At 34.1% G+C, this 26,916-nt stretch overlaps 3 protein-coding genes across 7 annotated transcripts; 2 read left to right on the forward strand and 1 right to left on the reverse strand.

The window, feature by feature from the left end:
- Nucleotides 1–4,073: 4,073 nt before the first annotated feature.
- On the reverse strand, nt 4,074–12,791 carry mns1 (meiosis-specific nuclear structural 1). The gene is given in 10 exon segments (NM_199433.2): nt 4,074–4,480; nt 6,244–6,369; nt 6,477–6,734; nt 8,019–8,126; nt 8,209–8,425; nt 8,548–8,777; nt 10,615–10,717; nt 10,998–11,125; nt 12,309–12,533; nt 12,685–12,791. Coding segments are annotated over 10 exon segments (1,512 nt in total). The 5' UTR covers nt 12,688–12,791; the 3' UTR covers nt 4,074–4,366.
- Nucleotides 12,792–12,861: 70 nt separating this feature from the next.
- On the forward strand, nt 12,862–17,016 carry zgc:153219. Of its 2 annotated transcripts, none has more exons than XM_005168912.6 (8): nt 12,862–13,034; nt 14,267–14,333; nt 14,437–14,571; nt 14,658–14,905; nt 15,023–15,181; nt 15,296–15,416; nt 15,532–15,635; nt 15,800–17,016. In XM_005168912.6, exons 2-8 carry the CDS (start codon nt 14,276–14,278, stop codon nt 15,950–15,952), a joined length of 978 nt encoding a protein of 325 aa, XP_005168969.2. In that variant the 5' UTR covers nt 12,862–13,034; nt 14,267–14,275; the 3' UTR covers nt 15,953–17,016.
- A 95-nt stretch (nt 17,017–17,111) lies between these two features.
- On the forward strand, nt 17,112–25,047 carry si:ch211-194p6.8. Of its 4 annotated transcripts, none has more exons than XM_073906854.1 (8): nt 17,112–17,512; nt 18,830–18,905; nt 19,930–20,082; nt 20,169–20,416; nt 22,751–22,909; nt 24,142–24,262; nt 24,393–24,496; nt 24,661–25,047. In XM_073906854.1, exons 2-8 carry the CDS (start codon nt 18,848–18,850, stop codon nt 24,811–24,813), a joined length of 996 nt encoding a protein of 331 aa, XP_073762955.1. In that variant the 5' UTR covers nt 17,112–17,512; nt 18,830–18,847; the 3' UTR covers nt 24,814–25,047.
- The last annotated feature ends 1,869 nt before the right edge of the window (nt 25,048–26,916 follow it).

Below are 26,916 nucleotides of genomic sequence, written 5' to 3' on the forward strand. Positions count from 1 at the left end.
TGTATAAAATGCAAAATGTAATTTAGTTCAGACACTTGATGTGAACTGGATCAGAAAACGTTAATAACATGGAAAATCAAGTGTCATGCGATGGTGTGATCTCAGCTGATGTTTCAGCACTATTGCCAAACGAACAGCTCCGACAGGCCATTAAAAGATTCATAAAAATCGCAGACCTTGGCATTTAAACACACCCAACCTTTCATTTGGTTTGCATTGTTGACATTGGTTTATTTATTTACACTTTCCAAGGTTGGTCTGGGATCAGTGAGCTTTATTTCCACACCTCTGTGGAAAACTAGCAATGAAAGCGATGTGGTTTATGGTCTAATATGCCACGGCAGCAGTTCTAGATTACCTGGCGACGACTGATTCGGAATGTGCTTGTCACAGGTTGCTGTTATCTCCAAACCAAAGGCCCCAATCCCCACTATAGTTCCAGTACGGGGGTGATTTGTTCCAAAGGGAGAAACATGGAAAATAATACAAGCTTGCAATGAGCGTGGCTCGGATTAATAATGATGTGGTAGTTATGAGCAATGGCTGTTTACAAGCTCACACCAGCATTAATTAGCCCAAATGCAATATAATTAGGTACTGTTGTACGTCCATTTCCAAATGATATGACTAATCTTTTATTCAGACGTTCTCACGCTACTTCTGTGCTTTATTGGTCCATTGTCTGAGCCTCCCACTGCTTGGTCATTGATCTGAAAGACCTCCATACCCCTCCTCAGACAGTCTTTTGTATGGCAGCCCATAAATACACATCTCATTAGAGCTTCATCAAGTGAGAGATACACCATCTATTGAAACACAGCCAGTTTGTACCAGTTCCAACAGCATGCTGGGATTTAGTGCAAATGTAGAATATCTTTATACCTCTGCAAAGCCTTGAAGATGCAGCATAAGGGCAAACTGAAAGCCTTTGGGCTTTATGACTCTCCTTTATAAAACCACATCTTGTTAAAAGGTTAGCCACAGGAAATGTCTGAATTTTTTTCAGTGCTAATATCTATCAGGGGGTCCATAGGAACCAGGAAATGAGCAAAGTTCCACTCAGAGATCCCTGTATGTTTTTAATATGGTTAGCATGTGTATGATTTTCATTTCCGTTTGGCCTCATATAGTAATGATGCCTGCATAGAAGTGATGACGTAAAGTGTGATTGATCCAAGTCAAACCAAGCTCAGACTAATCCAATGGAGCGTTGGAGTCTGGTCTATTAGCATAAGCTTCATTGTAGACACACAGCTTTGACAAACAGAGTCTTCATTCTTAGACAATTCAATACAGTCAGGCTCAGGAACAAAAAGTTTCCATGCTAGAAAAAGGCAATGATGGCGTAAGCAATGATACACACACTCTGAGTTCACTGGCCTGTCAAACAGCGTAAAGTTCCTTCAAGGTATTCGTGTTTCATCTTCCCAGGTGAGCAGATAAAGTATGTGATGCAGAACATTGTCAGAAAAGATTAAGTCATGATCACTGAGCTTCAGTTCAAAGATGACAATTGAAAGAAATATTTGGCCAACTTGAAAGAAAATCCATTACAGTAGGTGGACCACATAAAATTTGATCCAGTGCTGGGGAAAATAACCAAAACTCTCATTAATGGTTTAACTGAGCTGCAAGGCACCTAAGTCAAGCTCTGGCATGGATTACAAACTTTATGAGACGGTAGATTTTCATGCTGAACATTTCTATATTTGACTTAAAGGCAAAAGTCTTCTTTCTCTAAGAAACAAAGGAAGGAAGGAATGAATATCATGTCTGAGTATGTGCGCAGACATGAACAAGTGCGTCAGTGTGCTGCATGTGCATCTGGTATAGTCAACAACCCGAGGACTCTTCATCATCATCTATGAATGGTGGACAGTGCAAAACATGGCTATATGACAGGACAGACATTATATTTTCTCAAAGCTATGGAGGACATCACTCTAATGTACATGTGTTTTTATATATATTTAACTTTAGAGTGATTCATAAATTCATATTTTTAAATTTATATTTTTGTTTTATTCTGTTAGCCACTAGTGACAATTCTTCTTAATGTAAAATAAAAATATATATTAATGCATTATTTGCTTAAAAAAACAAAAGGGTGCCATATTTTCTGACATTTTTGACACAATAGTAGCGACCCTGATTTTCAGTCACAATGAATGAAAATAATATATTTATTTCAATCAATTCTCATTTTTTAAGGGTCTTTACGTTTTTTTTAGAAATAAAAAAAATGTCCAAATAAATTAAATATATAAATACTAGTATATAAATATATGGGTTTTTAAAAATTTAAATGTTATTAGATACTTTCAAACCCATAAGTATAAACTACATATTCAAAAAGCTGAACATTTTTTAAAGTTGTACCTTAATTTTTTCCATAAATATACCTTAGTAAAACACACACAAACACAAACACGCATTTAATGCTAATATGCTGATTTGCTGCCCATAAAGCTTATTATTACCATCATAATTTGATTTTGGTTATTATTATTATCTTTAAAAATGTTTTCATCCGTTTCATAATTGTGTGGTAGATGCGATACATTTCTTAATTGACTAAAAAGTAAGAGTGATATAACAGCCTTTATTTTAAATTATATCTTTGGTAAATCATTATAAATATTTAAATCACACTCATTTTTTATCAATATAATGTGTGCTTGATAAATTAAACATTAGTTAAAAAATACATATCAAACTGAAAGTATAATATAACTTATATAAATGAGAAAAAAAAATCATAATTTTACTGAATGATAATTTTAAATGAGTCATCTGACAACATCATTTGGCACTGCAACAATATCAACAAAACGGCTTTTCTAAGTAAATTTTCCCAGTCATATTGCATAGTGTCTTATGACATAGTAGTATAGTGTATAGTATAGTGTCCTATTACTTATTACCATAGTAAAGTGTTAGCTTGGTACTAGCAGTAAACACTAAAGCTATTTAACACAGGATATTACCTGCCACAGACACTTAAAATGATTGATTGCTTTTTAACATTAAACCTCTACTACTACTCAGAGGTCATTTCTAGGATATAATTAAGAGAAGACTTATCTGGAAAAGACAAAAGCTTTTATTATCAGCATAGCACATAAGAAGAATATGTGGTGATCTAATAAAACGGATTTTAACAGGCTTAAAATCCATACGAAATAATATGAAAATGACAATGTTTATTATGCAAGCACACAATGTTATTCTTTAGGTGAACAATTAATTTGTGCAAGTTAATCCAAAGAAAAAAATGTTTGCTTCGACATTTAGAGTGGCAGTCTTTCTCTGATGATGTCCGTTTGATGGTTTCAGCCACAATATTCTTTAAGCTCTTGCTGTAGGTGTGCTATAAGGGAATGATGTGCAAAAAGAAAGCCCCACCCTCTACTCAATAATCCAGTTAGTTGGAAGCTCATCAACATACTGAAATACAAGTCAGAGCAACTTCTGGTTCATGCTGACTTTAACATTGAACTTGAGCTTCCTCGATTGCTGATGGTGACACAGAGCAAGGTTAAATCGGAAAGCTGAATTTTTTTATTGACACTTTCAAGAAATTCATTTTATGGCTCTTTAATTTTAGAACAGTATTAAAGAAGAATGAAAAGATGACAGCCTTTCAAATTAAACTTTATAAAATCATTTCCAAGAGGGGCATGACATTTTTTTTAGTAGGGATGTGGTATTGACTAGTCAACACTTCTAGTAGGTGGAAGAATATTATGGCCATGACAGCAGGCAGACCAATGTAATGGACTAAGTGAACAGACTGACTGACTGACAGCCGCTGAGACACTGACAGACTTGACTGTACATGAGCAGTCACATTTGATTAAATTCTTGCTTGTATGATTTACTGCCTGCCAACCATTAACCATGTCCAGTTCTTTCTTAGAAAGCAATGAAATCACGCAGAGGAAAGGAACTGCTTATGTGCTTTCTGACTCTAGATGAATAATCTAGTCTATGAATAATAAACAATCAACAATATGGTTCAGACAAAAGAAAGCAACACTGTATTACCCAGAATGTGACAGATTCACCTTAGATAATTCAAATGTTCATCTTTAATAGGTAGTATCTTTTTGAGACCAATATTTCATCATCAACCACAATCACTAGCTTAAATAAGTTTGACATTTACACAATTACAATTAACTTGAACATACTATGGACATTTTATTAAAGGAAACATTTTTGCATAATGTCTGACGTTTGTTCTAATCTTTTGTGAAAATGGAAGATGCACCCAGCAGCAAGCTATACTAGTCCAGTAGACACAGCTTAGAATGAAAAAGAATGCCATGTAGTGTTCATAAATTACCATCATGGTGGAATTACCCTACTGTGAATCATCTCCCCAGCCCTCATCTGAGAATATATCTGCCTGCCGTTGCTTGAAATTGTTTTTAAAATCCTCATCAAAGTGCTCCAGGTCTTCTTCTTTGAAAATACCCTACAGAATAAAAAAAATACATATATTATAAATTATAATATAATAAAAAAAAAAAAAAAAAAAAAAAAAAAAATATATATATATATATATATATATATATATATATATATATACTGTACATATACATACATACATACACATATGTATATATATATATATATATATATATATATATATATATATATATATATATATATATATATATATATATATATGCTAAAAGGGATAGTTTACCCAAAAATGCTAATTAAATAATCTATTATACACCCCTTTACTGTTTTAATGCGGATATCTTTTTCTGACTTAAAAAAGATGCTATTGAATCACAAAATAATCTCATGTAAGATATGTTGTAAAATCCCGCTGTTCTAGGATTATATGGAATCTGCCTAAAAAATCACAAACAGTATCTGTGTATTTTCATCATTAAATTATACCTGAGACAGTATCGAGCAAAAAATTATGGCAGTCAGATGACAGTCAGATTTCCACTTGACAGATTAGCTTGGACACGTTTTTTTGTGACAAACACAACAGATATATTTACTTTAGAGATGACGGACAATGTTTGTCCTAAATAAGTGAGTAAAGTGTCATTTTGACATTTGTGTGAATTTAGAGTCTAATATTTGTTACATTTAACTATTTGTTTTAGTATTTACCATCTGCACTATTGGAATTAAAAACTGGTGAGTGTCTTCTGCTAGTTAGCTAAGCATTAAAGCACTCTCTTATCTTATAAATAACAGACTGGAGATTAAACCAACAGCACATTTACTTAATTTTATATATATTTATATAAACACATCCATGTTTACAAAAAACAGCATATGCTGGTTAGATTTTAAAATATGGCTGCTGGTTTGAGCTAATTTAAAGTAGTCATGACTGGGCTCACACAGAATTTGCACACACAGAAATCTGCAGACTTCCTTCAGTTTTTAGCCTATCGTTGAGCTTATTTATTTGCTTGTGTAAATTTACATTTATTCATCTTTTTTTATAATTTCAGTAATATTATGGTCTAATATAAAAATGTTCATTTGATTTGTTTACAATATAGATTGTAAAGTAATATTTTTTGTCTTGTAGTAGATCTAATATGAGAGAGACTTGCTTTGTTTACCAAATAAGTAAATAAAAGGTAAAAGCATATTATTTTTATTTTATTTATATTTTTATTTATATTTTATTTATATTATTTCATATAATAAGTTTATTTATGATACTCCCAAAACCATTCCGCATAAATCCACACATTTTTTACAAAATTATGCACAGAAATGGCAAAATTCTGTCTGGCTCTAGTCATGACTAATGAACTGGTCTTGTGCTGTCCTGAGCAGGAGCTAGTTGCACAGGACCAGCTAAGAACCAGCTTAAACCAGCAGCCAGTAATGCTACAAAACCTACCTACTTTTTTCAACAGGATTAGGATGGAAATTAAAGCCAGAAATGTACTTTTTCTATGTTAAGATAAAAGTCCTATATTTTTAGTAACTAAATATTTATGCTAGCATGTGTGGAAATGTTTAAATCATGTGTTAGAGCTAACCCTATGTTAGTTTGTGCCCCGCTCACTCCACCATCCCACAGTTAAATTTGTGTTTTCAGAAAAAAAACTTGTGTTGTGTGAAAAAAAGAAAGAAGGGCATATGGCATTAACACATCACCAGAGTGAGCAAATGATGACTTTCATTGTTGGAAGAACTATCCCTTTAAAGCAGTGTTCATTTACAAAAATCTATCTCAAGTATTCTCACCTTTGGGAGGTATCCCAGCAGTTTAGTCGCATGCTGTTTCAGGAGCCTCTGTCTCTCCTCTTCAATGATCTTCCTGCGCTGAGCTTCTCTCTCCAGTTCAACTGCTCTCTCCTGTTCCTCCCTCTCCTGTTGAATATTTAGATTCATTCAGTACATGTTGTCTGTACTATGAACTTTTTTATATGGACTGAATCAGATGGAGCTAATGGCTTTTTTTGAGGTTTAAATCTTACTTGTTCGGCCAGATACTGTTGTCTCCTCTCTTCCAGAAGCTGCTCCACAGCCCGTTTGTGTTCTAGCTGTTTCATACGACGCTTTTGAGCGTTCATCTGCTCAATGCGATCATCTTCTGCAAATTTAGCCATCATCATTTGTCTGAAGGCCTCCTCTTCCTCTTTTTCCTCTTGTAAGCGCAACTTCTTGAAGGCCATCATTTCTTGCTGTGTTTGCTGTAGCTCCAGACGCTGCCGGATCCTCTTCTCCATCTCTTCCTGTGAGTGGCATGATTGTAAACAGGTGGTAAGTGTGAATAAGATGTGGAACTTTGAAGGTTTATTTTGGTATTCAACATCAGTCTCAAAGCCCTGCACCCTTCACTACATAACTAGTGGCAGCTTAGTTAACCACACCAATAATGAAACAAAAGTTTAATTCAGTTAAATAAGAACATTTTCTTTTAGGCATTTTCAATGTGGACACATTACTTGCATTATTTACGCTTAGAAATTCATCAATAAATAATGTTAAATAATTTTAATTATTATTAAATATAATAATTATTATTTGAATTATTATTACAAAAATGTACAAATTGTTATCAATCAGTCATCCAATCAACCAATAAAATAAGGGTTTGAATTTAATATATAAATATATAAGTGGTATAACGAATCACAAATCTCACAGTTCAGCTCACATAATATTGTTTTAGTCACGGATCAGCTTAAAAGGGAGGAGCTAAATGTAATTTGCTTTCCATTTATTACAAAAACAGTACTGCAAGAAACTTTTAGTAAAATATTCAGTATTGTGAAAATATTACTGTTACTAGTACTGTTGCTGATGATGCTAAATGCAGAAATCGAACATTATAATTTGTATAACCCATATTTATTGTTAATCTCATTTTCATTAAATGATTCAGTAATTCAATCATAAAACTTCATTTTTCATTGCTAGATGTGTACTTTTTGAAGAATTATTTAGTGGCATATTTTTTGATGGCTGGTTGTCGCCACCTATTGGTTAAATAATGTCATTTGTGCCTAAAACTTTCATTTTTGAGCATCAAGTTAAATGCATGACCCCAATTTTAATCTTTACCAGAAACATCAATGGTTTTATATAAACTATAATCTGTTATTCCAGTACTTCTGTGTTATTTGACTGTGTTTGTAACTTAAAAGACTCAATCTCTTGATTTTTGTGTTTTCAAATTTGAATGTAGCGCTTCAAAGGATTAATAAACATATGCAAATCACCATCATTTATGTTGCATTGTTGTTGAGAACACAATCTTTTAAGAATTAATCGTTCAGTTTACACTGAATACATTGATTCAGGCTAAACAAGTAGTGAAAGAAAACACCTTTAATGAACCCCATTACGTCCCGAATAACCTGCCTCAAGGGTTTTTATTTATTATTAGGGTCACAGTGAAGAATTAGGGTCATAAACATAGTGCATAATTTTGTTGGCTATGAATAAACATGACTAAAACATTTTAGAGACAAAAATCACAAGATTGAGTAAAAAAGTAAAAAGCGAGTTCTTACAATTTCTTGTTGCCTTGCAGCTTCTGCCTGCTCTTCCAAGCAAAGTTCCTCACGTGCGCGCTCCATCTTCTCTCGCTGTTGTTTTTCCAACTCAATCTGCTCAGAAAGCTAAAAGAGAAGGACCATGTTAATAATCAAATCTTGCCTGCTTTCCTGTATTTGAAGGAACATAATTTGAGCTGTCATGTACCATTTTGTGCAGGGTCTCCTTTGCCTGCTCTCGTTCTCTGACTTTGGCCATTCTGTCCTCCTCCTTCCTCTGTTGGTACTGGGCAAACTCAATGATGCGTCTGTTCTCTGCTTCCACCTTCTCTCTCTCCATACGTCTCCACTCTGCTTGTTGCTTTTTAAAATCTTCAATGTACCTCTGAGTGGCCTTCATCTTATCAAGTTGTAACTGAAGTTCCCTTTAAGTTAAGCTTTTCAGTTATTAACCTCTCCAGAACCTTCTTACTAAAACATCTGTTACACAATATATATATATATATATATATATATATATATTTTTTTTTAAAAAGAGCACACTCACATCTGATCCTCCATATAGATCTTCCGCACGATTTCATCCACCATGTGTTTCTCTTTAAGAAACTCCTCATAGGCTTCCTGCCTCTTGCGCTCCTTCTCCTCAAGCTGCCGCTCAAGTTCTTGCTGGTATCGCACCACCTCTTCATACTTCTTCTGCTCCAGCTTCTCCTTCTCCATCTCTGCAAGCTCATGCTCATCCCGCATTGTACGTGCAATCATAGCCTCTTCTCTCTAATATGTAAATAGAGAGCAATATATGGGTTCCAGAAGTAAAGGCTACATTTTTTTTGCCATTTTCAGTGCTTTATACACAGTGGCCTGCTGGTGCTAAAAACTTTTGTTAGGGCACAGTTAAATTAAAAATTTGACCAGAAAAAAACTACTCTTAAAACATGCAATAAAGTACAGGGTGATTCAAAAAGAATACCACAAAATGTTCTCTGAAAATCAAGAACTCTGCAAAAAACCAAAGGAGAGCTAAGATCTTTCTGTCATCTATTTAAGGCAGCTCTGACGTTTCATTTGGTTGCCTTTTTGAACAAAAGGTCCCCAAAGCAACGGATTGGCCACTAGGCAGCTTGTGACAGACCACTTTATCACTGGCTTCCAAGAAGTCCTGACCCTACCCCCTTTGATTTTTTTTTCTATGGGGGTACGTTAAAGATTTGGTGTTCTTTACCAGATAACATTGAGGAACTAAAAGAAGGAATAAGTGCAGCTATCCAAACTGTTATGCCTGAGATGCTACAGAGAGCGTGCAACGAGTTCAAGTATCAGGTTGATGTCACTCGAGTGTCTGGAGGGAGTCATATTGAACATCTATGAACTTGTTTTCTTCTGAAAAACAACTTTGTCATGTACTCTTCACATTGACTAATTACCCAAGGTTCCATCAGATTTCTTTGATTAAATACAGATTTTCAAAAATTCTTTTTTTAATCACCCTGTACTAAACCATTTATTAGTAAATGATATTTACTTTAATACATCAATTACAATATGTATCTGTTTTAACAGTAGGCCTAGCTTTAAACTATCCAAAATGTTGTTGTCATCACAAGTAATTTTTTATTATGAACAATGTATATTTGTAAACAAATAATTTCCCCTTTGCCGTATGTAGTTAACCCATCATTTAAAACCAAATAAAAAAATAAATGTATAATAAACAATAGATAATAAAAAAGACTTTATGCACAGTTTATTTCTTGAACAATATTTAGAATAACATTCTAATATTTTTTTCAACATAAAATTAACATATTTGTAAAAGATTAACAGCATTTTTCTCTAAATAATATTGTGGGGGCGCCCCCTATTGGACAGTCACCACTGTTTATATAAGATTTCTTTCTTTTTTTTTTCTGATTTCCATACATTTCATAGTTTCAAAGCACCCTTTGTGTAGTTGTTTCTTAGGTTTTACCTTTTGTCTTTTGTCTGACTTTAATACATTTTACCATTTCAAATCAAACTTTATATTTTTTTGTGATTCAACCTATATCTGGCTGTTTGGTTCATGACTTATAATGCTTTCACAAACACTTTTGTAAGAAACTATTGTCTGTCTCTGTCCAGACAGATATTCCACTCTACAATAAAAGTATGTTGATGCTCATTTTCTAAAATGGCTAAATTATTATAGAAGATTAAATGTGAATGATTTTGTTTTTGGGCCATTTGTGATGATCACATCATGAGCAAGTTGTGACCAAATTTAGAATAGGAACAGGAATCTGAGAACCATCTCAGACAAAAGAACTGCATTAACATACAGAGCACCGCTGTGACAACAAGAGAAACCACAATTACATTAGTGGTGGTAAACTAAAACAGTACAAAATGTTCGGGGTCCCTTATGACTCCACTGAACCCATGCCATGTACTTCAAGATGGCTATCCTAAATAAATATTGATAATTTGTTCTTACTTTCTAAAAAATCCTATGAGAAAAATTCTTACAGAACAAGCACTGCTGAAAAAGTGATCAGGCACTAATACACTTGATTCACAAATAACATCACAAGAAAATATGCCTAAAAGCAAGATATTTGGAGTTCACACTCACCAATGTCTCATATCGCATCGCTTCTTTTTCTGCCATCTGTGCTGCCCGCTCTCTATTCAGGTAAGCAGACTTGAGCTTTAACTCCAGCTCTCGGAGCTCAACACTGCAAATGAAACAACAAATGTAGTAAATTCTAAACATTATACAGAACAGTCCACATAAAATGTAAAAGTAAAACAGAATATCTAATAGTAAGCTGTTTTGTTTTATTGCACTGCCCATTTTATCAAACTGACATCAGAGAACATGCCATCCAAAATCAAGAAGCATTGATTTCAGGTTTGGATGAGTAGGCCAAGACAATGATTAATTGCTTACCTCTAGAACAGCAAATTGACGTAAGAAAATAAAAGAGTACATTTTGATTTTATCATGACTTATACCTGTTCTCTTTAATATACTGCCTCATCTTCTCATCTCGAAGTTTCTCGTTATTAATTCTTGCCAGCTCCTTGGCCATCCTCTCCTCCTGTTCAAGCTGCCTCTCTCTGAATAATTTGTCCTCTTCTGCCTAAAACATACATTTTTCAGGGGGAAACAGTCAGTTACAATTTATTATTATCACATGTAAGTATAATTTGAAGTAAAAGTAAAATATGTAAATAACGTTTGCCCACTGGCCTCTGCCCACGATCATGGTGTTCTATTCCTCACCATATTATCTACTTTGTCTCTTCTCCACCATGCTGATGACTGGTGATGTTCTGGCACACTATGATTGCATTCACATTCTAAGGTGAATTCTGAACACTGGTTGAAGAGATTCACCCTTCAAAAAATGTGTGTAAAGTGCTTTAGGAAAAAGTGCTATATAAATAGAACATTATAACGTCTTAACTGGCATGTTAATTAGAGATACTCCGATCGATCAGCCAGAGTACCGTATCGGACGATAATCACGTTTCATGACTAGATTGGTACTTGCTAATCTGGCTGATCTCATGAACCGATCCCAATTGTTTGTTTACGAGTTTACAAGCAGAGGACACATAAGAACTGAAATATTTTTACATATCAGAACTGAATGTTCTGTTTTCAGCAATATTGCAAGTTCATTTAATCCTGGCTGGAAAAATTAGGTGATTAAAAAAACAATTTTTTTTCCCCTAAAGTCATATAACTTATTGTAGAAAATTTGTATTGTAATAAGCAGTAGTTTATGGACCTATCCTTTTAGTAAAGAAGTAATGGATTATAGATGTGCCTTTTAACTCCTTATGCATCAAATATGCGCTCCATACTTCAATGAGACATGATGAATTCTTCTTCCATGATTTGCAATGTTTCCAAATTGCTTTATTAGTGTTTTTTCTTGCCAATTTTTAAAATCGGTTTTCATCTGTAAAGTTGCTTCTGACCATGACATGTCCAGACTAAATGGTTTAGTATCTTATGTGTCTTAAGCTTATACTTGGACTGAAAATGTGCTTATGCATTGTAAAGCGTAATGCATCAGAATCGGAGCAGGGTATCGGCTAAAAATTCTTATCTTATCATCCCTAATTGTATGTTTAATAGTTATGTGTTTTTAAACGCATGGTTATTGATTCAACTATGTTCTTGTTTGTTTAATATTTTAAATATGTATGTGGACCGACTCAGGAAGTGCTATATGGTACAGCTACTGGGAATCCATAAGGAATTCTAACAAATAAACAAAACGAGATTTTTTTAGCATATGTAATGAAACTAACCCTGAGAAGTGATTCCTCGATTTGTTTGCCATACTCTTCATCTTGCAGCTTGCGTAGGAGACGCTTTCTCTCGATTCTGTCTTCGCAGCTAAGGTTGGCTTCAAGCTGCCGCTCTTTAACGACGCGTTTGGAATGATCTTCACGCCTTTCCTCCTGTTTGCGGTGCTCCAGGATCATCTTCTGATGGTGGTTGTGAGAGATGTTGCGCCGTTGACTTGTAAAAGACTGCAAAGAGACGGTCGCTTTTAACCTCTGTACGTTAACAAATCCCGCACTATTTGCGTTTATATTTGTGGCATCTGTACACTAAGGTTACTTTTAACTATTTTGTTCAACAGACTCTTCGTTCAATGAACAAAAAATCTGTCACACTTACCATTCCTAAAGGTGTGCTGGAAGTTTTTGTTCAGCTCCGTGCGGTATAAGGGTTTCTAACCAGACAAAGTGTAATACACGGCGCTCAGTTGTTTGTGACTCGTTGTCCTAGAAACGTCGGATTTCCTGACCTGAGAATAAAGAGGAATTTTATTGGCCAGCGCCACTCATGGGTCCCGGAAGTAAACAAAATTTTTTCAAAGAGAAATTCATTTCGAGCTGTTCCCCATCGATCTCTGAGAATTTTTTCCACATTTTATTCCACTGTTATTTTTTTATGCTATATGTTTCTTTTGAAGACAACAATCAACGGTTTTTTAACTTAATTTAAAACGGTTCTGCTCTCGAACAGTTAAGTTTTTGTCTTAAGCCTGGTCAGGGTCCCGCATGCCTCCTCCTGCCCTTCCTTTGTTTATTGTATTACCCAACAAATGTAATACAACCAAAAATATATCCTAATTCCTAAATCTAATCTAAAAACTAAATCTAAAACTAATTTAAATGTTTTTTGATAATAATGTATCAGTAAGACAAATGTTGGTCTTTAACAAAAAATATACACACACACACACACACACACACACACACACACACACACACACACACATATATATATATATATATATATATATATATATATATATATATATATATATATATATATATATATATGTAACATATATGTGTGTTACATGTTTTAAAGTAAAAAAAAATATTCTAATGTGAAACAAGCTAATTAAAAATAAAAATGTTGATTTTGTTAGAATTTGGGTCTTAGAGCTTCAGAAAAAAGTCTATTATATAATATAAAAGATAAACATACACAGACTTCAGTGCATTATAAAACAAAAATAATGTGACAGCTTTTTTTTTCTTTCCCCCGTCTCTTTCTCCAAAATGTGCCTGCATGACCACAAACACCAAAACGTTTGTTGTCTGTTTATAACAGATCAAATGACTGTAATAGCTGGCTTTGGCGTTTCACACTACAGAGCTCTTTGGTCTCATCTGAGCAAGTTACAGCTGTTTACAAGTAATCCACTGTGTGGTGCTGTTTGTATGAAGTTTCAAGAAATGCATGGGCCTACTGGTTTTCAATTTTCTTTGTGAAACTTCAAAGCAACTGGGAAAATGTAAAGTCAAATTTTGGATTATTAACAATCACGTTTATGAACAGTACTTGTGACAGTGAAAGCATAAAGTTTATGAGAAACTTTTTTTTAAATACATGATAAAATATATATGTCTAGTGGTCATTTACTTTATCAATAGGTTGTTATTGCAGAGGTGCTGTTAATGTGTTCTTTATTTTCATGTTTTTTTATTGCTGGAGGGGAACAACAAAAAAGGACGCTTAAAGGCTATCTGCTAAATCAGAGGAAATAGTCAATCAAGTTGATATCTTATTTTATTTTGTTGCTTTTTTTTAAACAACTAGTGCAAAAAACAGTAACTGCTCTCAAAATCCTCTCAGAGCTAAATATTTTTCTCAATGAACAATTCAGTGTCACCAGAATAGCAAACTGTTGTCTTTGTTCACAAACAACAAATTAAAAAAATGTTTTCCCTGTTGCTATTGGCAGGAATAAAACATGTTTTCAGAACTCATCATCCTCTCACTGAGTTTTTGGTTCTGTAACACTGCACAAAGTAAGTGTAATTTATCAAAAATAAAAGTTAAGACTTGAAGATTGGTATGTCAATTTTAAATACGTTTTTTTATTACGCCATGTCCTTATCTTTCACATTGTAGCAAACCAACAAGAAACATCATCTACTAATATTGATGATGTCAGCATCAACCCTGAGATTGCAAAATTTGTGGACAGAATTAAATATGTTGGTCGAAGTTGCAAAGAAATCCGTGACAAGTACCATGTTTATGAGGGTATGATCTCATACTGTATCTTTTATTTGTAATGTTAGACAGCATCTGCATGTGTGTGACTGAGGAATGCTTGTGTTGACATACAGATGGCCTGTACTATCTGATCTCTTCAAGAGGAGTCCTTTACCAGACGTTCTGTGACATGACCACTGCAGGCGGCGGCTGGACGCTGGTGGCCAGTGTTCACGAAAACAACATGTATGGAAAGTGTACAGTTGGTGACCGCTGGTCTAGTGAACAGGGCAGCAATGAAAACCGGCCTATAGGTGAAGGCACATGGGCAAATAAAGTCACATTTGGAGCCGCAGAGGCCGCTACAAGTGATGATTACAAGGTATTACAATAATGCACTCACAATCTAAAAAGTTTATCTAGAAATAGAATCATATAAAATCTGTATTCTGTTATTAACCATGAATATTATATGAATTATTGTTACTTGACTTGACAGAATCCGGGATACTATGACATTGCAGCTCAGGATGTTTCTGTGTGGCATGTGCCTAATAATATGGAGTTGGAACACTGGAGCACTGGCTCCATTCTCAGATACCACACTGAAAATCACTTCTTAACCCTACACGGAGGAAACCTATTCAAGTTATTTATGGTAAGATTACCTTTGACACCACTTTTAGTTGGAAACATTAACTGAAATTTAGCCATTTTAAATTTTGTGTGGAAAAAAAACACTTAATGAATCTTTTTTAACTGCATTTCCCAGAAATTCCCTGTGAGGTTTGGAATCGGCTCCTGCAACATTGATAATGGACCTGCTGTCCCGATCGTGTATGATACTGGAAATGAAGAATCTACCAAAAAACTGTATGGTCCAAGTGCAAGAAGTATGACAGAACCTCTTCTAGTGCTTTTTAAGCTGACACATTAATCTGGTTACTCGAATGAATTGAAAGAAAACTTTATGACATCATTAATAATATATTCTCTGTGTTTTTTCAGCACAATTTGAGCCTGGATTCATCACATTCAGAGTCTTAAATTATGAAAAGGCAGCTATGGCACTTTGCTCTGGGGCTAAGCCAACTGGCTGTAACACTGAGCATGTGAGTTATAAATCACAATGGATTATTTACAGCAACATTTGTACACAGCAAACAACATACAACACCATAAGTCATGCATTAAATCAACTGCACCAATGTCATATAGAGAAATGCATGGGTATATGATGTGTTGTAAGTAATGCACTCCTACTGTATTTTTGCAGTTTTGTATTGGTGGAGGCGGACACTTTCCTGAGGGTTACCCTAAACAATGTGGAGACTTTACGGGTTTTGACTGGAATGGCTATGGTACTAATACAGAATGGAGTGCTTCCAGAGAGCTAACTGAAGCAGCTGTGCTTCTCTTTTATCGCTGAAACTTGAGTATATCAGAGTTTTAAGAAGAGACTTGTTGTGATGTACTTGCTGGAGCTGTCTCATAAAAGTATCCTGAGCAACGGAGTTGTCAAGCATTTTCCACAGTAATTAGATCTTACTTTGGCATGTTGTATTTTTAATTTAGATTACTGATTAGGCAATTGGATATTCATCCATTCATATGAGCATTCACTCTCTCTGTCTCAAACACACAATCGCACACACACCATACTATGGTAAGTAAGTAGTAAGTAAGTATAACAAGTATATGAACTGATGTGTGTGGTAATTTTTCAATTCAATTCAATTCAGCTTTATTTGTATAGCGCTTTTACAATGTAGATTGTGTCAAAGCAGCTTCACATAAATGGTCATAATAACGGTCATAATAATAATTCTATTGTTGCGATAGTAATGCACAACCATAAACAAAAATTGTTTTGAAAATGTGTAACTTTAGAGTTTATTCAGTGTTATGGATTTACTACACAGCACTGATGATAATCCTCTTTCCAAGTTTTTTTTATTAAAACATTGGATGTTGCTTAACTAAAAAAGCCCAGTGTGTTACCAAGAATGTGGACTATTGACATATAAAATATGGATCACTGACAATCTGAAATGATAAGGATGTTTTATAGCAACATTTTTTTTATCAATCTGAACCTTGAGAACAAAATCCTTGAAAACCATTATCAGAAAGCACAACTTCTCTCAATAACCTTTCATCTGTATAGCTTAATTAAGGATGTGCTGCTTTTATAAATAAGCCATTGATAAGAAAAGAGCAACTACTATAGACAGAGAATGTTTTTCTTTAGAATAGAGAACCAGTGAAACATTTAAACGATTAGATTATTACCTCAAAACCTTATATTTAGCCTACATATGAAACTTTTGTGTTTGGTTTTCTTTTTTGGAAGACTAAAAAAATGTTTAAATGTATAAATGAACAGTGGAGCACATTACAAGTATGTTCAAGAGTAATGTTGTCAGATAACTTTTTGTTTTCAAATAATGGAATGTTTTCAAATAACTAATAAACTAATGCATTTCTTTTTCATTTGCAAGAAAGTTTTTTAAAAAGTTTATGTTAATTACTTTGTTTTCTGATTTATTAACTTATAGCTCTATTGTTGAGAGAAATCAGGAACAAGTGCAGAAACAGATACAGTGTCACTTAAATATAATAAAATTCAATGCTAAATATAAATATTAATTGCTGAAGTTTTTGTTCATGCATCATATTCTTCATGAAATCCAGAAATACATAACATTGGCTCATTCTGAAAAAGCAGCCCTATATACATTTCTGGAGATCACAAATTATATAGCTAGAAATATGTATAGCTGCATTACATCTTTTAATCGAATGTTTCGGGGCAGTATAACGCCGTTCCTTTTCGCACTTACCAGCTGACTGCTTACCTCCGTGTGGACCGCTTTTCCGCTATCACCAGTTCGTCAAGTGGCTCGCCACTTATGTTGGCCAACTTGTGACGTGGAGTTGACTGCGACAGTAGGGTTTAAATTCTGTGAAGAAAGGTTCCAGAAAGCAGGTAAGACAAAAAACAAAAGCCAAAAACTTAATAAACAAGTAAATGACAGTATAAGAATTGGGTAAAATCTATAAACATGGTAAAAATCAGGCTGCTTTGCTTTTTCTGAATTGCTTTTAAAAACACTGCGGTTAGGTTTAGGGAAGGAGGATGGTGGGTCAGTCGATCAGTCAGTCAGTCGACGGTGGCCTCTGGTGGATTTATGCAAGAAGAGCAGGCACGAATGGCACTCGAGAGAGAAAACAAAAACTATACGTTTTAATAATACATACCTCCTGGGTGCTCACAAGAAATTTATATAGGGGTATGTTTTCAGAATGAGCCTGGGTTGGAAATGCAGCATTGCTGGATAGTTTGTTTAAGCAGCATCTTCAACTGTACAGACGTAATTTTATATTTTCTTTAGCCGAACTTCACTTCACAATTCACTTTAGTGTAAAAGGGTGACATCGACATGGATGATTTTGTTTCTTTTGCGAAAAGAAAATGAATGAATGAATGAAAAATATTTAAATTGTTAATAATCAGATGATTAACTGTCAGCTAATAATCAATAAAATTATAGTAAAATAAATTACTTACGATAAATGATTGTATGATTAAAGTAATAAAATGAGCAATAATAAAATATAAACTAATAAAAATAAAACACAACATAAATTAATGGTTGCTTTTGTTGCAATATGAAAGCCCAGATGAAAAATTAGTTACTTTTTTAAAACAAGATTGTAATATACTGTATTACTTTTAAAAAATAACTTTCCCTAACATTTTTATTTGTAACTGTATGAATTTGTTTTTCACACAATGAATGAATGTAAAGTCTAAGACAACACGTAATAGACTTTTAACCTTTGAACCCTTTAACTTTCATTGTATTGACAGAATAACTTTATCCTGCAGAAGAAGGAAATTCATTCAGGTTTGACGAGAATCCATCAAACAGTTTATAATCTATGTCTGATAAAATCAATAGATAACTCTTAAATGTCATATTTTAAGGATGCATATTGTGTTTTTATCTATATATATATAGCTGTAAACTCTAGTTATTCATAAATTAGCCAGTGAAGAGAACATTATAAATAGACATAAACACAAAACCCATTTACCACTGGCTCATAGAAATGGTAAATCGATGTGCTGCTTTGTTAAGATTCTGGAATATAAAATTGACTGTTTATTCAGAATATAGTTTGATAATACATGTGGAATATAATTAAATCAAGACATGATGTGATGAGTAACAGATTTGTTTGTACTAAGATTTTAGATGTTAGTCTTTGTCTCTTACAGCTTCCCCTTTTTGATATCCAGGTTGTCTTTCTAGCAAAAATGTTTTCAGGGATCCTCATTTTGTCATTGGGCTTATGGTTCTGTGATGCAAAATCAAGTAAGTGTAACTATTTTATTTGATTGAAGTTGAATTCTTGTTAGTGGCACAGAGGCTCGGTGGTTAGCACTGTTGCAAGAAGGTTGCTGGTTCCTGTCCAAGACTGGGCCAGGAGGCATTTCTGTGTGGAGCTTGCATGTTCTCCCCTTGTTGTTAGTGTGGGTTTCCTCCTGTTTATCCTATTCCAAAGACGTGAAACCCACGTGCATATGATCTACCACAGCTGGTCCTGCAATAGCTAATCATAATCCTCCAATTATATGATTCCTAAGTTACTATAAATAACCACAATCTTCATTCCACAATTACCCTCTTCTGGAAGAAACTCCCCTTCCTCCCTCTTTTTTTCTCATAGATTGGGCAGCACGACGGCCCAGTGGATAGCACTGTTAGCCCCACAGCTAAAACACCGCAGGCTCTGGTCCTTTTTGTGCAGAATTTGTATGTTCTCCCCTTGTCCGCGTGGGTTTCCCCCAGGTTCTCTGGTTTCTTCCCACCATCAAAAGATATACTTCATACATAACAGACTAAGCAAAACAAGCACTTTTTCTAGCTAACTTCCTGCTCAAAGTTTACCTTAGCTACTTAAGCTGGGGAGTTCTTGAGATGTTCCTGAGCTCAATCTCCCCTCTCGCTCTGCTTCGGGAGGTTGCCCTGGGCTCGAGGATTCCTTGAGCTCAGAGCTCTCTCCTGGGACAGCATGCCAAACAAGCTTAAGATAAATCATCAGCTAAGTGTGAACTCTTGAAATGTGGTATATTTTAATTGGGTAAAACAAAATTGCCCATACAATGTATGTCAATGAGACGGATGTTCCCCAGTGCTACATTTGCCGCACCAGTGTAATTAGTGGTTCATTGCATTGTGGCAACCCCTGATAATTCAGGGACTAAGCCAATGGTTGAGAGTGAAATTGAATTCTTGTTGAAATATGACTTTAAAAATATTATCTTTATCTGTCATCCTGTCTCACAGTCACAATACAGTTAAAGCATTGTTTACTATTTTAATGTTCATTCTACAGTGGGGGCCATGTATGTAATACAAGAAACAGAAACGCCATGTATTAACATCAGTGACTCCAACAGCAACCATGAACTTGAAAAACTTCTGGACAGAATTAAATATGTTGCTCGAAGCTGCAAAGAAATCCGTGACAAGTACTATGTTTATGAGGGTATGATCTCATACTGTATTTTTTATTTGTAATGTTAGACAGCATCTGCATGTGTGTGACTGAGGAATGCTTGTGTTGACACACAGATGGCCTGTACTATCTGATCTCTTCAAGAGGAGTCCTTTACCAGACGTTCTGTGACATGACCACTGCAGGCGGCGGCTGGACGCTGGTGGCCAGTGTTCACGAAAACAACATGTATGGAAAGTGTACAGTTGGTGACCGCTGGTCTAGTGAACAAGGCAGCAATGCAAACCGTCCTGAAGGTGAAGGCACATGGGCAAACAAAGTCACATTTGGAGCCGCAGAGGCCGCTACAAGTGATGATTACAAGGTATTTCATTTTTACTAAAACCTGGTTGTAAGGGCATTTATTATTTTGAACCAAGTGTAAACAGAAGCTCTGGTAAAGGGCAATGTTTGCTAATGTTTGGCATTTGAGTTATATCAACAGGAATAGAGGAAATTTACTTTCTCTTCTCTTGTGCTGCATTATTTATTGACATTCAAGAAATCAATAAACTAAATTATTTTACCAATACATTTTATGACAACGTAAAACATATGCCTTTCACATTTGGAACTTATGGTCTTATTTGGTCTATCACTAGCACCGTCAAACATATCTGAATGGATTTAGTAATTATTAAATAAAAAGCATCTTAGTCAGTTAACCAGTAAAATTAAATGACTTAACTTTGAAATTATGAAATAGAGAAGTGCATTAGTTTCATTTCTTTTCGATATTCATTTTCTTTTCGTCTTAGTCCTTTTATTTATCCAGGGTCGTTACAGCAGAATGAACCCTCAACTTATCCAGGACATGTTTTACGCAGCGGATGCCATTCCAGCAGCAACCCATCTCTGGGAAACACTCATATACACGAATTCACACTCATACACTACGGACAATTTAACTTAACCAATTCACCTGTACCGCATGTCTTTGGACTGTGGGGGGAACCGGAACATGCGGAGGAAACCCACGCGAACGTGGGAAGAACATACAAATTCTACACAGAGATGCCACAGCTCGAATTAGCGACCTTCTTGCTGTGAGGCGACAGCACTACCTACTGTGCCACCGAGTCGGCTAAATAAATATACAGTTCATTCAGATAGGTGTGCCAAGCTTGTGGCATTATGTTCAAAAAGACTTGAGGCTGTAATTGCTGCTAAAGGTGAATCAACAAAGTATTGAGCAAAGGCTGTAAATACTTATGTAAATGTGATTTTTTACATTTTCTTTTATTTTTAAGAAATTTGCAACAATTTAAAAAAATCTTTTTTTACATTGTATTGTGTGTAATTTAATGCATTTTGGAATAAGGCTATAACATAAAAATGTGTACAAATTGAAGCGCTACTTACCGGATGCACTGTAGAATAAATGTACAGGTTTATGATTCTTTTATTTATTTATTTAATTTAGATGATTATTCAGAAAGAGACCGATAAGCAGTTGTTAGTCAGTATACAAGTAAAAGGAAATGATTTTTATTTAAAAGTACACAATTACACATCTTTCTGTGGAGCTCAAGCTAAAGAAATATTTGCAAATCAGAGGTGCCCAGTAAAAAAACCTACAGTTGAAGTCAGAATTATTAGCCCCCCTGAATTATTAGACCGCTTGTTTATTTTTTCCCCAATTTCTGTTTAACGGAGAGCAAATTTTTTTCAACACATTTCTAAACATAATAGTTTTAATAACTCATCTCTAATAACTGTTTTATTTTATCTTTGCCATGATGACAGTATATAATATTTTACAAGACATTTCTATACAGCTTAAAGTGACATTTAAAGGCTTAACTGGGTTAATTAGGTTACCTAGGCAGGTTAGGGTAATTAGGCAAGTTATTGTATAACGATGGTTTGTTCTGTAGACTATCAAGAAAAAATATATCTTAAAGGGGCTAATCATTTTGTCCCTAAAATTGTGTTTAAAAAATTAAAAACTGCTTTTATTCTAGCCAAAATAAAACAAATAAGACTTTCTCCAGAAGAAAAAGTATTATCAGACATACTGTGAAAATTTCCTTGCTCTGTTAAACATCATTTGGAAAATATTTTTTTTTTTAGAAGAAGAAAAGAAATTGAAGGGGGCTAATAATTCTGACTTCAATATACGCTGACAGCAGGAATTTTATGGTAGCAAAAAAATGTAACCTAAGAAGAATGTTTCTTTGATGTTTTTTAAAAAGGCAAATGAGAACCAAAAAGTAATGTTGTGGAAATGTTGCATGTTTAGTTGGCGGGTATCTATGTAGCAACTGTGGGCATTGTTGGTAAAGCACAACATTTTTCTGTACTTTTTTGAGCTTTAAATAATATTACACATATTTATTATAATGACTACCAAAACATGAAAACTCACTTGTTCCAAACCCGTTTGAGGTTTTTAGTTCTGTTGAACACAAAATATATTTTGAAGTTAAATGCTGGAAACCTGTAACTATCAACTAATACAATATTCGTTTTTCTAACTATGCATGTCAGTGGTTGATTTTAAATGTTCTTCAAAATACATTTTTTATGTTTGTTCAACAATGCCAAAGGCTATTAGTTAATCTAATAATAAAATGCTGGACTAACAATTCAAATCTGTTCTTGAATCATGAACTGAAATCTTGAACCTGAATTGACAATAGTGCATGTTCTGTTACAGAATCCGGGATACTTTGACATTGCGGCTCAGGATGTTTCTGTGTGGCATGTGCCTAATAATATGGAGTTGGAACATTGGAGCACTGGCTCCATACTGAGATACCACACTGACAACAGCTTCTTAACCCTACATGGAGGAAACCTTTTCAGACTGTTCAAGGTCAGATACATTTTGACTTCACTCTTGTGAAAGTAAAAAAGACATTATTATAGTGAATTACTCAGAATTACTTATATTAATAATCAATAACAAGTTATTATTTAATTATGAACATTTAAATTGATTTTATCATTAATCTTAGCAGAATTAAAATTACAATAAACTGATCAGCTAATCTGTTGAGCATATAATTTAACTTTATATTATTTCAAAATCAAGTCGTTTTTCTGTCCTGGTAAATCATTTAAAAAAAATTTAATACAACCTGCAGATTTATCTTTAAGTATGTGTGTCCAACATCAAATAATAATAATAAAAGATGACAGACACAAGACAGAACATCTATTTACATCTAATGCATGTATTTGAGAGCAAGAGAGAGAGAGTGTGTGTGTAGGGATGGAGATAGTCTGAATGGTTGGTCGTCTTATCGCTTTAAGCACAGCTAAATAATCATCTAAAGACACTGTTATTTCCAAACAGATAAAATAGTTTGCATTGTTCAGAATTCTTGGTGAGCTTGGTTCTAGAAGTGGAAAGCAAAGGACTTTTCATTTGCATGCATAAACTTTTTGATGAATTTGACCAAAAGAATCTACCATAACATCTACCATATGAGATATATGATCACTTGACATATATTGTCACTTTACAAATTGAATGATGCTTAATTAGACACTAAAAACTTCAGTATATAAATTTTACATATAGATTTTTGACATTTTATTACATACAATCAGGATAATTCAACACTTGTACTATTAGATAAAGTTCCAAGAATCGTAATCTGTAAATATTGTAACTAATACACAAATAATATTTACACACACACAAAAAATAACACAAACACACACACACACACACACACACACACACACACACACACACACACACACACACAGGTAAAGAAAACATGTCAAACATTAAAATATATTTTCTAGCCATTTCTTTAGCGAGAATTCACATGTCGTCATAGTATGCTTTAAAACTTACTAAGTTGCCGTGGTTGCTTGTGTTGGTTTCTCCTTAAAATGTGGGTGTTTATCAAATAACAGGCCATAGTGTGGTAAAACCAACCCAAGGAACCACTGCAACTTTGTAAGCTTTAAAGCATAGAGACTGAGAGGGGCTATTTAGCAATTGTTTGCTAGATGTAAGTTTATTGTTATTGATCTGCATCTATTTTTCACATATTACATCAAACTATATATTTTTTATTTGGCTTTTCTCAGAAATTCCCTGTGAGGTTTGGAATTGGCTCCTGGAACATCGATAACGGACCTGCTGTTCCAATTGTGTATGATACTGGAAATGAAGAATCTACCAAAAAACTGTATGGTCCAAGTGCAAGAAGTATGGCATGTGTATTATTTACAAGGCATCATCATTATTTGTGATCATATGAGCGTGAAATTGAAACCATATCACACGTACATGAAACTAAAATGAAATCATAACCGATATAACCTATGATATTTTTTAGCACATTTTGAGCCTGGATTCATCACATTCAGAGTCTTCAATTCTGAAAAGGCAGCTATGGCTCTTTGTTCAGGCACTAAACCAACTGGGCATAACACTGAACATGTGAGTTTTGAATTTAATCCAATGAATTTATGTGGATTAACTGTGACAAATAATTTAATTCTGTTCATCACCACAGGCATTGATTCATATAATAAATAAAATTCACCCTGCCTTTTGGAGAAATTAATGCATGTGTTGTTAGTAATGTACTCAATTTCTTACAGTTCTGTATTGGTGGAGGCGGACACTTTCCTGAGGGTTACCCTAAACAATGTGGAGACTTTACGGGTTTTGACTGGAGTGGCTATGGTTCTAATATCGAATGGAGTGCTACTAGAGAGATAACTGAAGCAGCAGTGCTTCTCTTTTATCGCTGAACCTTTAATCAACCTTAAATCTTCTGCTTGAAATATTCAAAAACACTTCAGTGTTACACAAACAGTTGTTTGCTCAAATGTTTTAAGGTTAAAAACCTTTAAATAAACCTTCATATATGTATAGTGTAAAGATGAACAAAAACATGTCTTTTTTTGGTCTTTAATTGTTAATAAATTGTTCATGATTGTATATATTTTCAAATAAAACAATGGATAACCTGTTCTGACAATGAAGTCAAACTTTCTTTGGTTGTATTTCTAATTTTAACACTGAAATTCATGCTTCAGGATTATTTAATTGTAAAGTTTTGATTTGTGTGTTTCAAACTTATAAAAAAGACAATTGTAAATATTCAGCATCTAAAACTGGGGTCAGCAATCTCGTTCCTGGAGGTCCGATGCCCTGGCCGGCAGGGTTTAGCTCCAACTTGCCTCAACACACCTGCCTGAGGGTTTCAAGTAGGCCTATACCTAGCAAGACCTTGATTAGCTTGTTCAGGTGTTTTTGATTAGGGTTGGAGCTAAAATCTGCAAGACCTCCAGGAACAAGTTTGGTGATCCCTGATCTAAAAGATAATATATCCCATAGTATAGTTCAAAAATGTAAAAACAGGGAAAAATGTGAATCAATAGCTACAGTAAGCTGTTAAGATCAATGTAGAAATAGCAGAAAATAATGTGATGTAAATGTGTGTTGCTGTGCTGAGACTTTTAGAAAGTAGAAAAGACAAAAAACATGCTCTACAATTACAGCTGCACAATATTATGAGATTGATGCTTTAATTCTAATATTTTAGACATGAAAAAAGGTTTTTATCTATGCAAAAATGACCCTTACCCAGTCAGATTGCTAAATGTGTTTGTGCACTTGAATCTTCAGTAGATCTGTGCACGTGAAAATGTGCTGTTTTATCACTAAACCTAACTAGGCCAGACGTCTGATATAAATACACACTAATAAATACACACTAAACTGAATTTATAATAAGCCATTCAAATAAAACCGAATCAGTTTCTCATAAATCAGTCACCGATTAGAAAAGGAGAACTTCCTGGAGCCAGATCAAAAGCTGAAAAATACTTGCAAAAATAAATCCAACACTGACCTCTACATGCAAATAATAACCTATTTTGCCCTTTTTTTTTAAAGTCATGTTGATTCATTCCAGACTTGTACTGAAATCTGCAACCCAGTAAGTGCATTTTCATAGCAAATGGTCAAAATCTGTTATCTTTCAAAAAAAAGAAATAAAAGAAGAAGAAATACGCCAAATGACATTTCAGTGTCCCCTAATATGGCAAAACTATGTGTCGCTCTTCACCAAAAAAAAAAAAGAATCAAAATGCATCCTTTTCCTTCTGCTATTTTCAGAGTACAATGTTTTTAGAGCTCCCTTTTAGCCTCTCACTGAATATTGTTGTAAAGTGAGTGTAATTATTTGTTTTATTTGACAGAGATTTATTAACAGACTTGAAAATCTAATTTCAAGCACAGAATATTTCTTTACGGTGTGGCTTGTCTTTGTTTTACATTATAGCAAATCAACCAGAAGCGTCATCTACTAATATAGTAGCTTCAAGCTGCAAACAAATTTGTGACAAGTATCATGTTTATGATGGTATGACGTTTTAAAATTAAGCATTTCTTTACAAGACAATAATATAATTCACTGCAGTATGTTTATTAAGTTTTAAAAAACGTAATGTTTTAAAATAAAATAATGTTTTATGCAACATGATTCCTACAGTCAGTTGTGTTATAGTTATTTTGCTGTGTTTATTAGTTTATTAGCTGAGATTTACAGTGAAAAATTTATAAAATTGCATAATATTATAGGATAAATGTTTTAAACAAAAAAATCTTGATTTTACAAATATGGACTAATAATGCAAAAAGAGCAGGTGCAGTATCTAGTCAAAGGGCAAAAGGGCAAGTGTTTGCAGGCTGCTTTGAAGATATGTTGCATTATCATTGAAACTAAACTATGCCAGGCATCACACACACGCTAACCTGCAAATAAACTGAATTTATAATGAGCCATTCAAATAAAACATGACTAAATTACTCATAAAACAGCCGCTGATAAGAAAAATATTTCAATC

The sequence above is a fragment of the Danio rerio genome, chromosome 7, assembly GCF_049306965.1.
Source record: "Danio rerio strain Tuebingen ecotype United States chromosome 7, GRCz12tu, whole genome shotgun sequence".
In the NCBI taxonomy this organism is placed as follows: Eukaryota; Metazoa; Chordata; class Actinopteri; order Cypriniformes; family Danionidae; genus Danio; species Danio rerio.

Bases quoted from the DNA above. Each gene is read 5' to 3' on its own strand.
- zgc:153219 (XM_005168912.6), top strand. From the start codon at position 14,276: ATGTTTTCAGAACTCATCATCCTCTCACTGAGTTTTTGGTTCTGTAAC. The intron at 14,906-15,022 runs GTATTACAATAA...TTGACTTGACAG, and splicing joins CTACAAGTGATGATTACAAG to AATCCGGGATACTATGACAT. The intron at 15,182-15,295 runs GTAAGATTACCT...TGCATTTCCCAG, and splicing joins ACCTATTCAAGTTATTTATG to AAATTCCCTGTGAGGTTTGG.
- si:ch211-194p6.8 (XM_073906852.1), top strand. From the start codon at position 18,324: ATGAATGTAAAGTCTAAGACAACACGTAATAGACTTTTAACCTTTGAA. The intron at 20,083-20,168 runs GTATGATCTCAT...GTTGACACACAG, and splicing joins CAAGTACTATGTTTATGAGG to ATGGCCTGTACTATCTGATC. The intron at 24,263-24,392 runs GTATGGCATGTG...GATATTTTTTAG, and splicing joins GTATGGTCCAAGTGCAAGAA to CACATTTTGAGCCTGGATTC.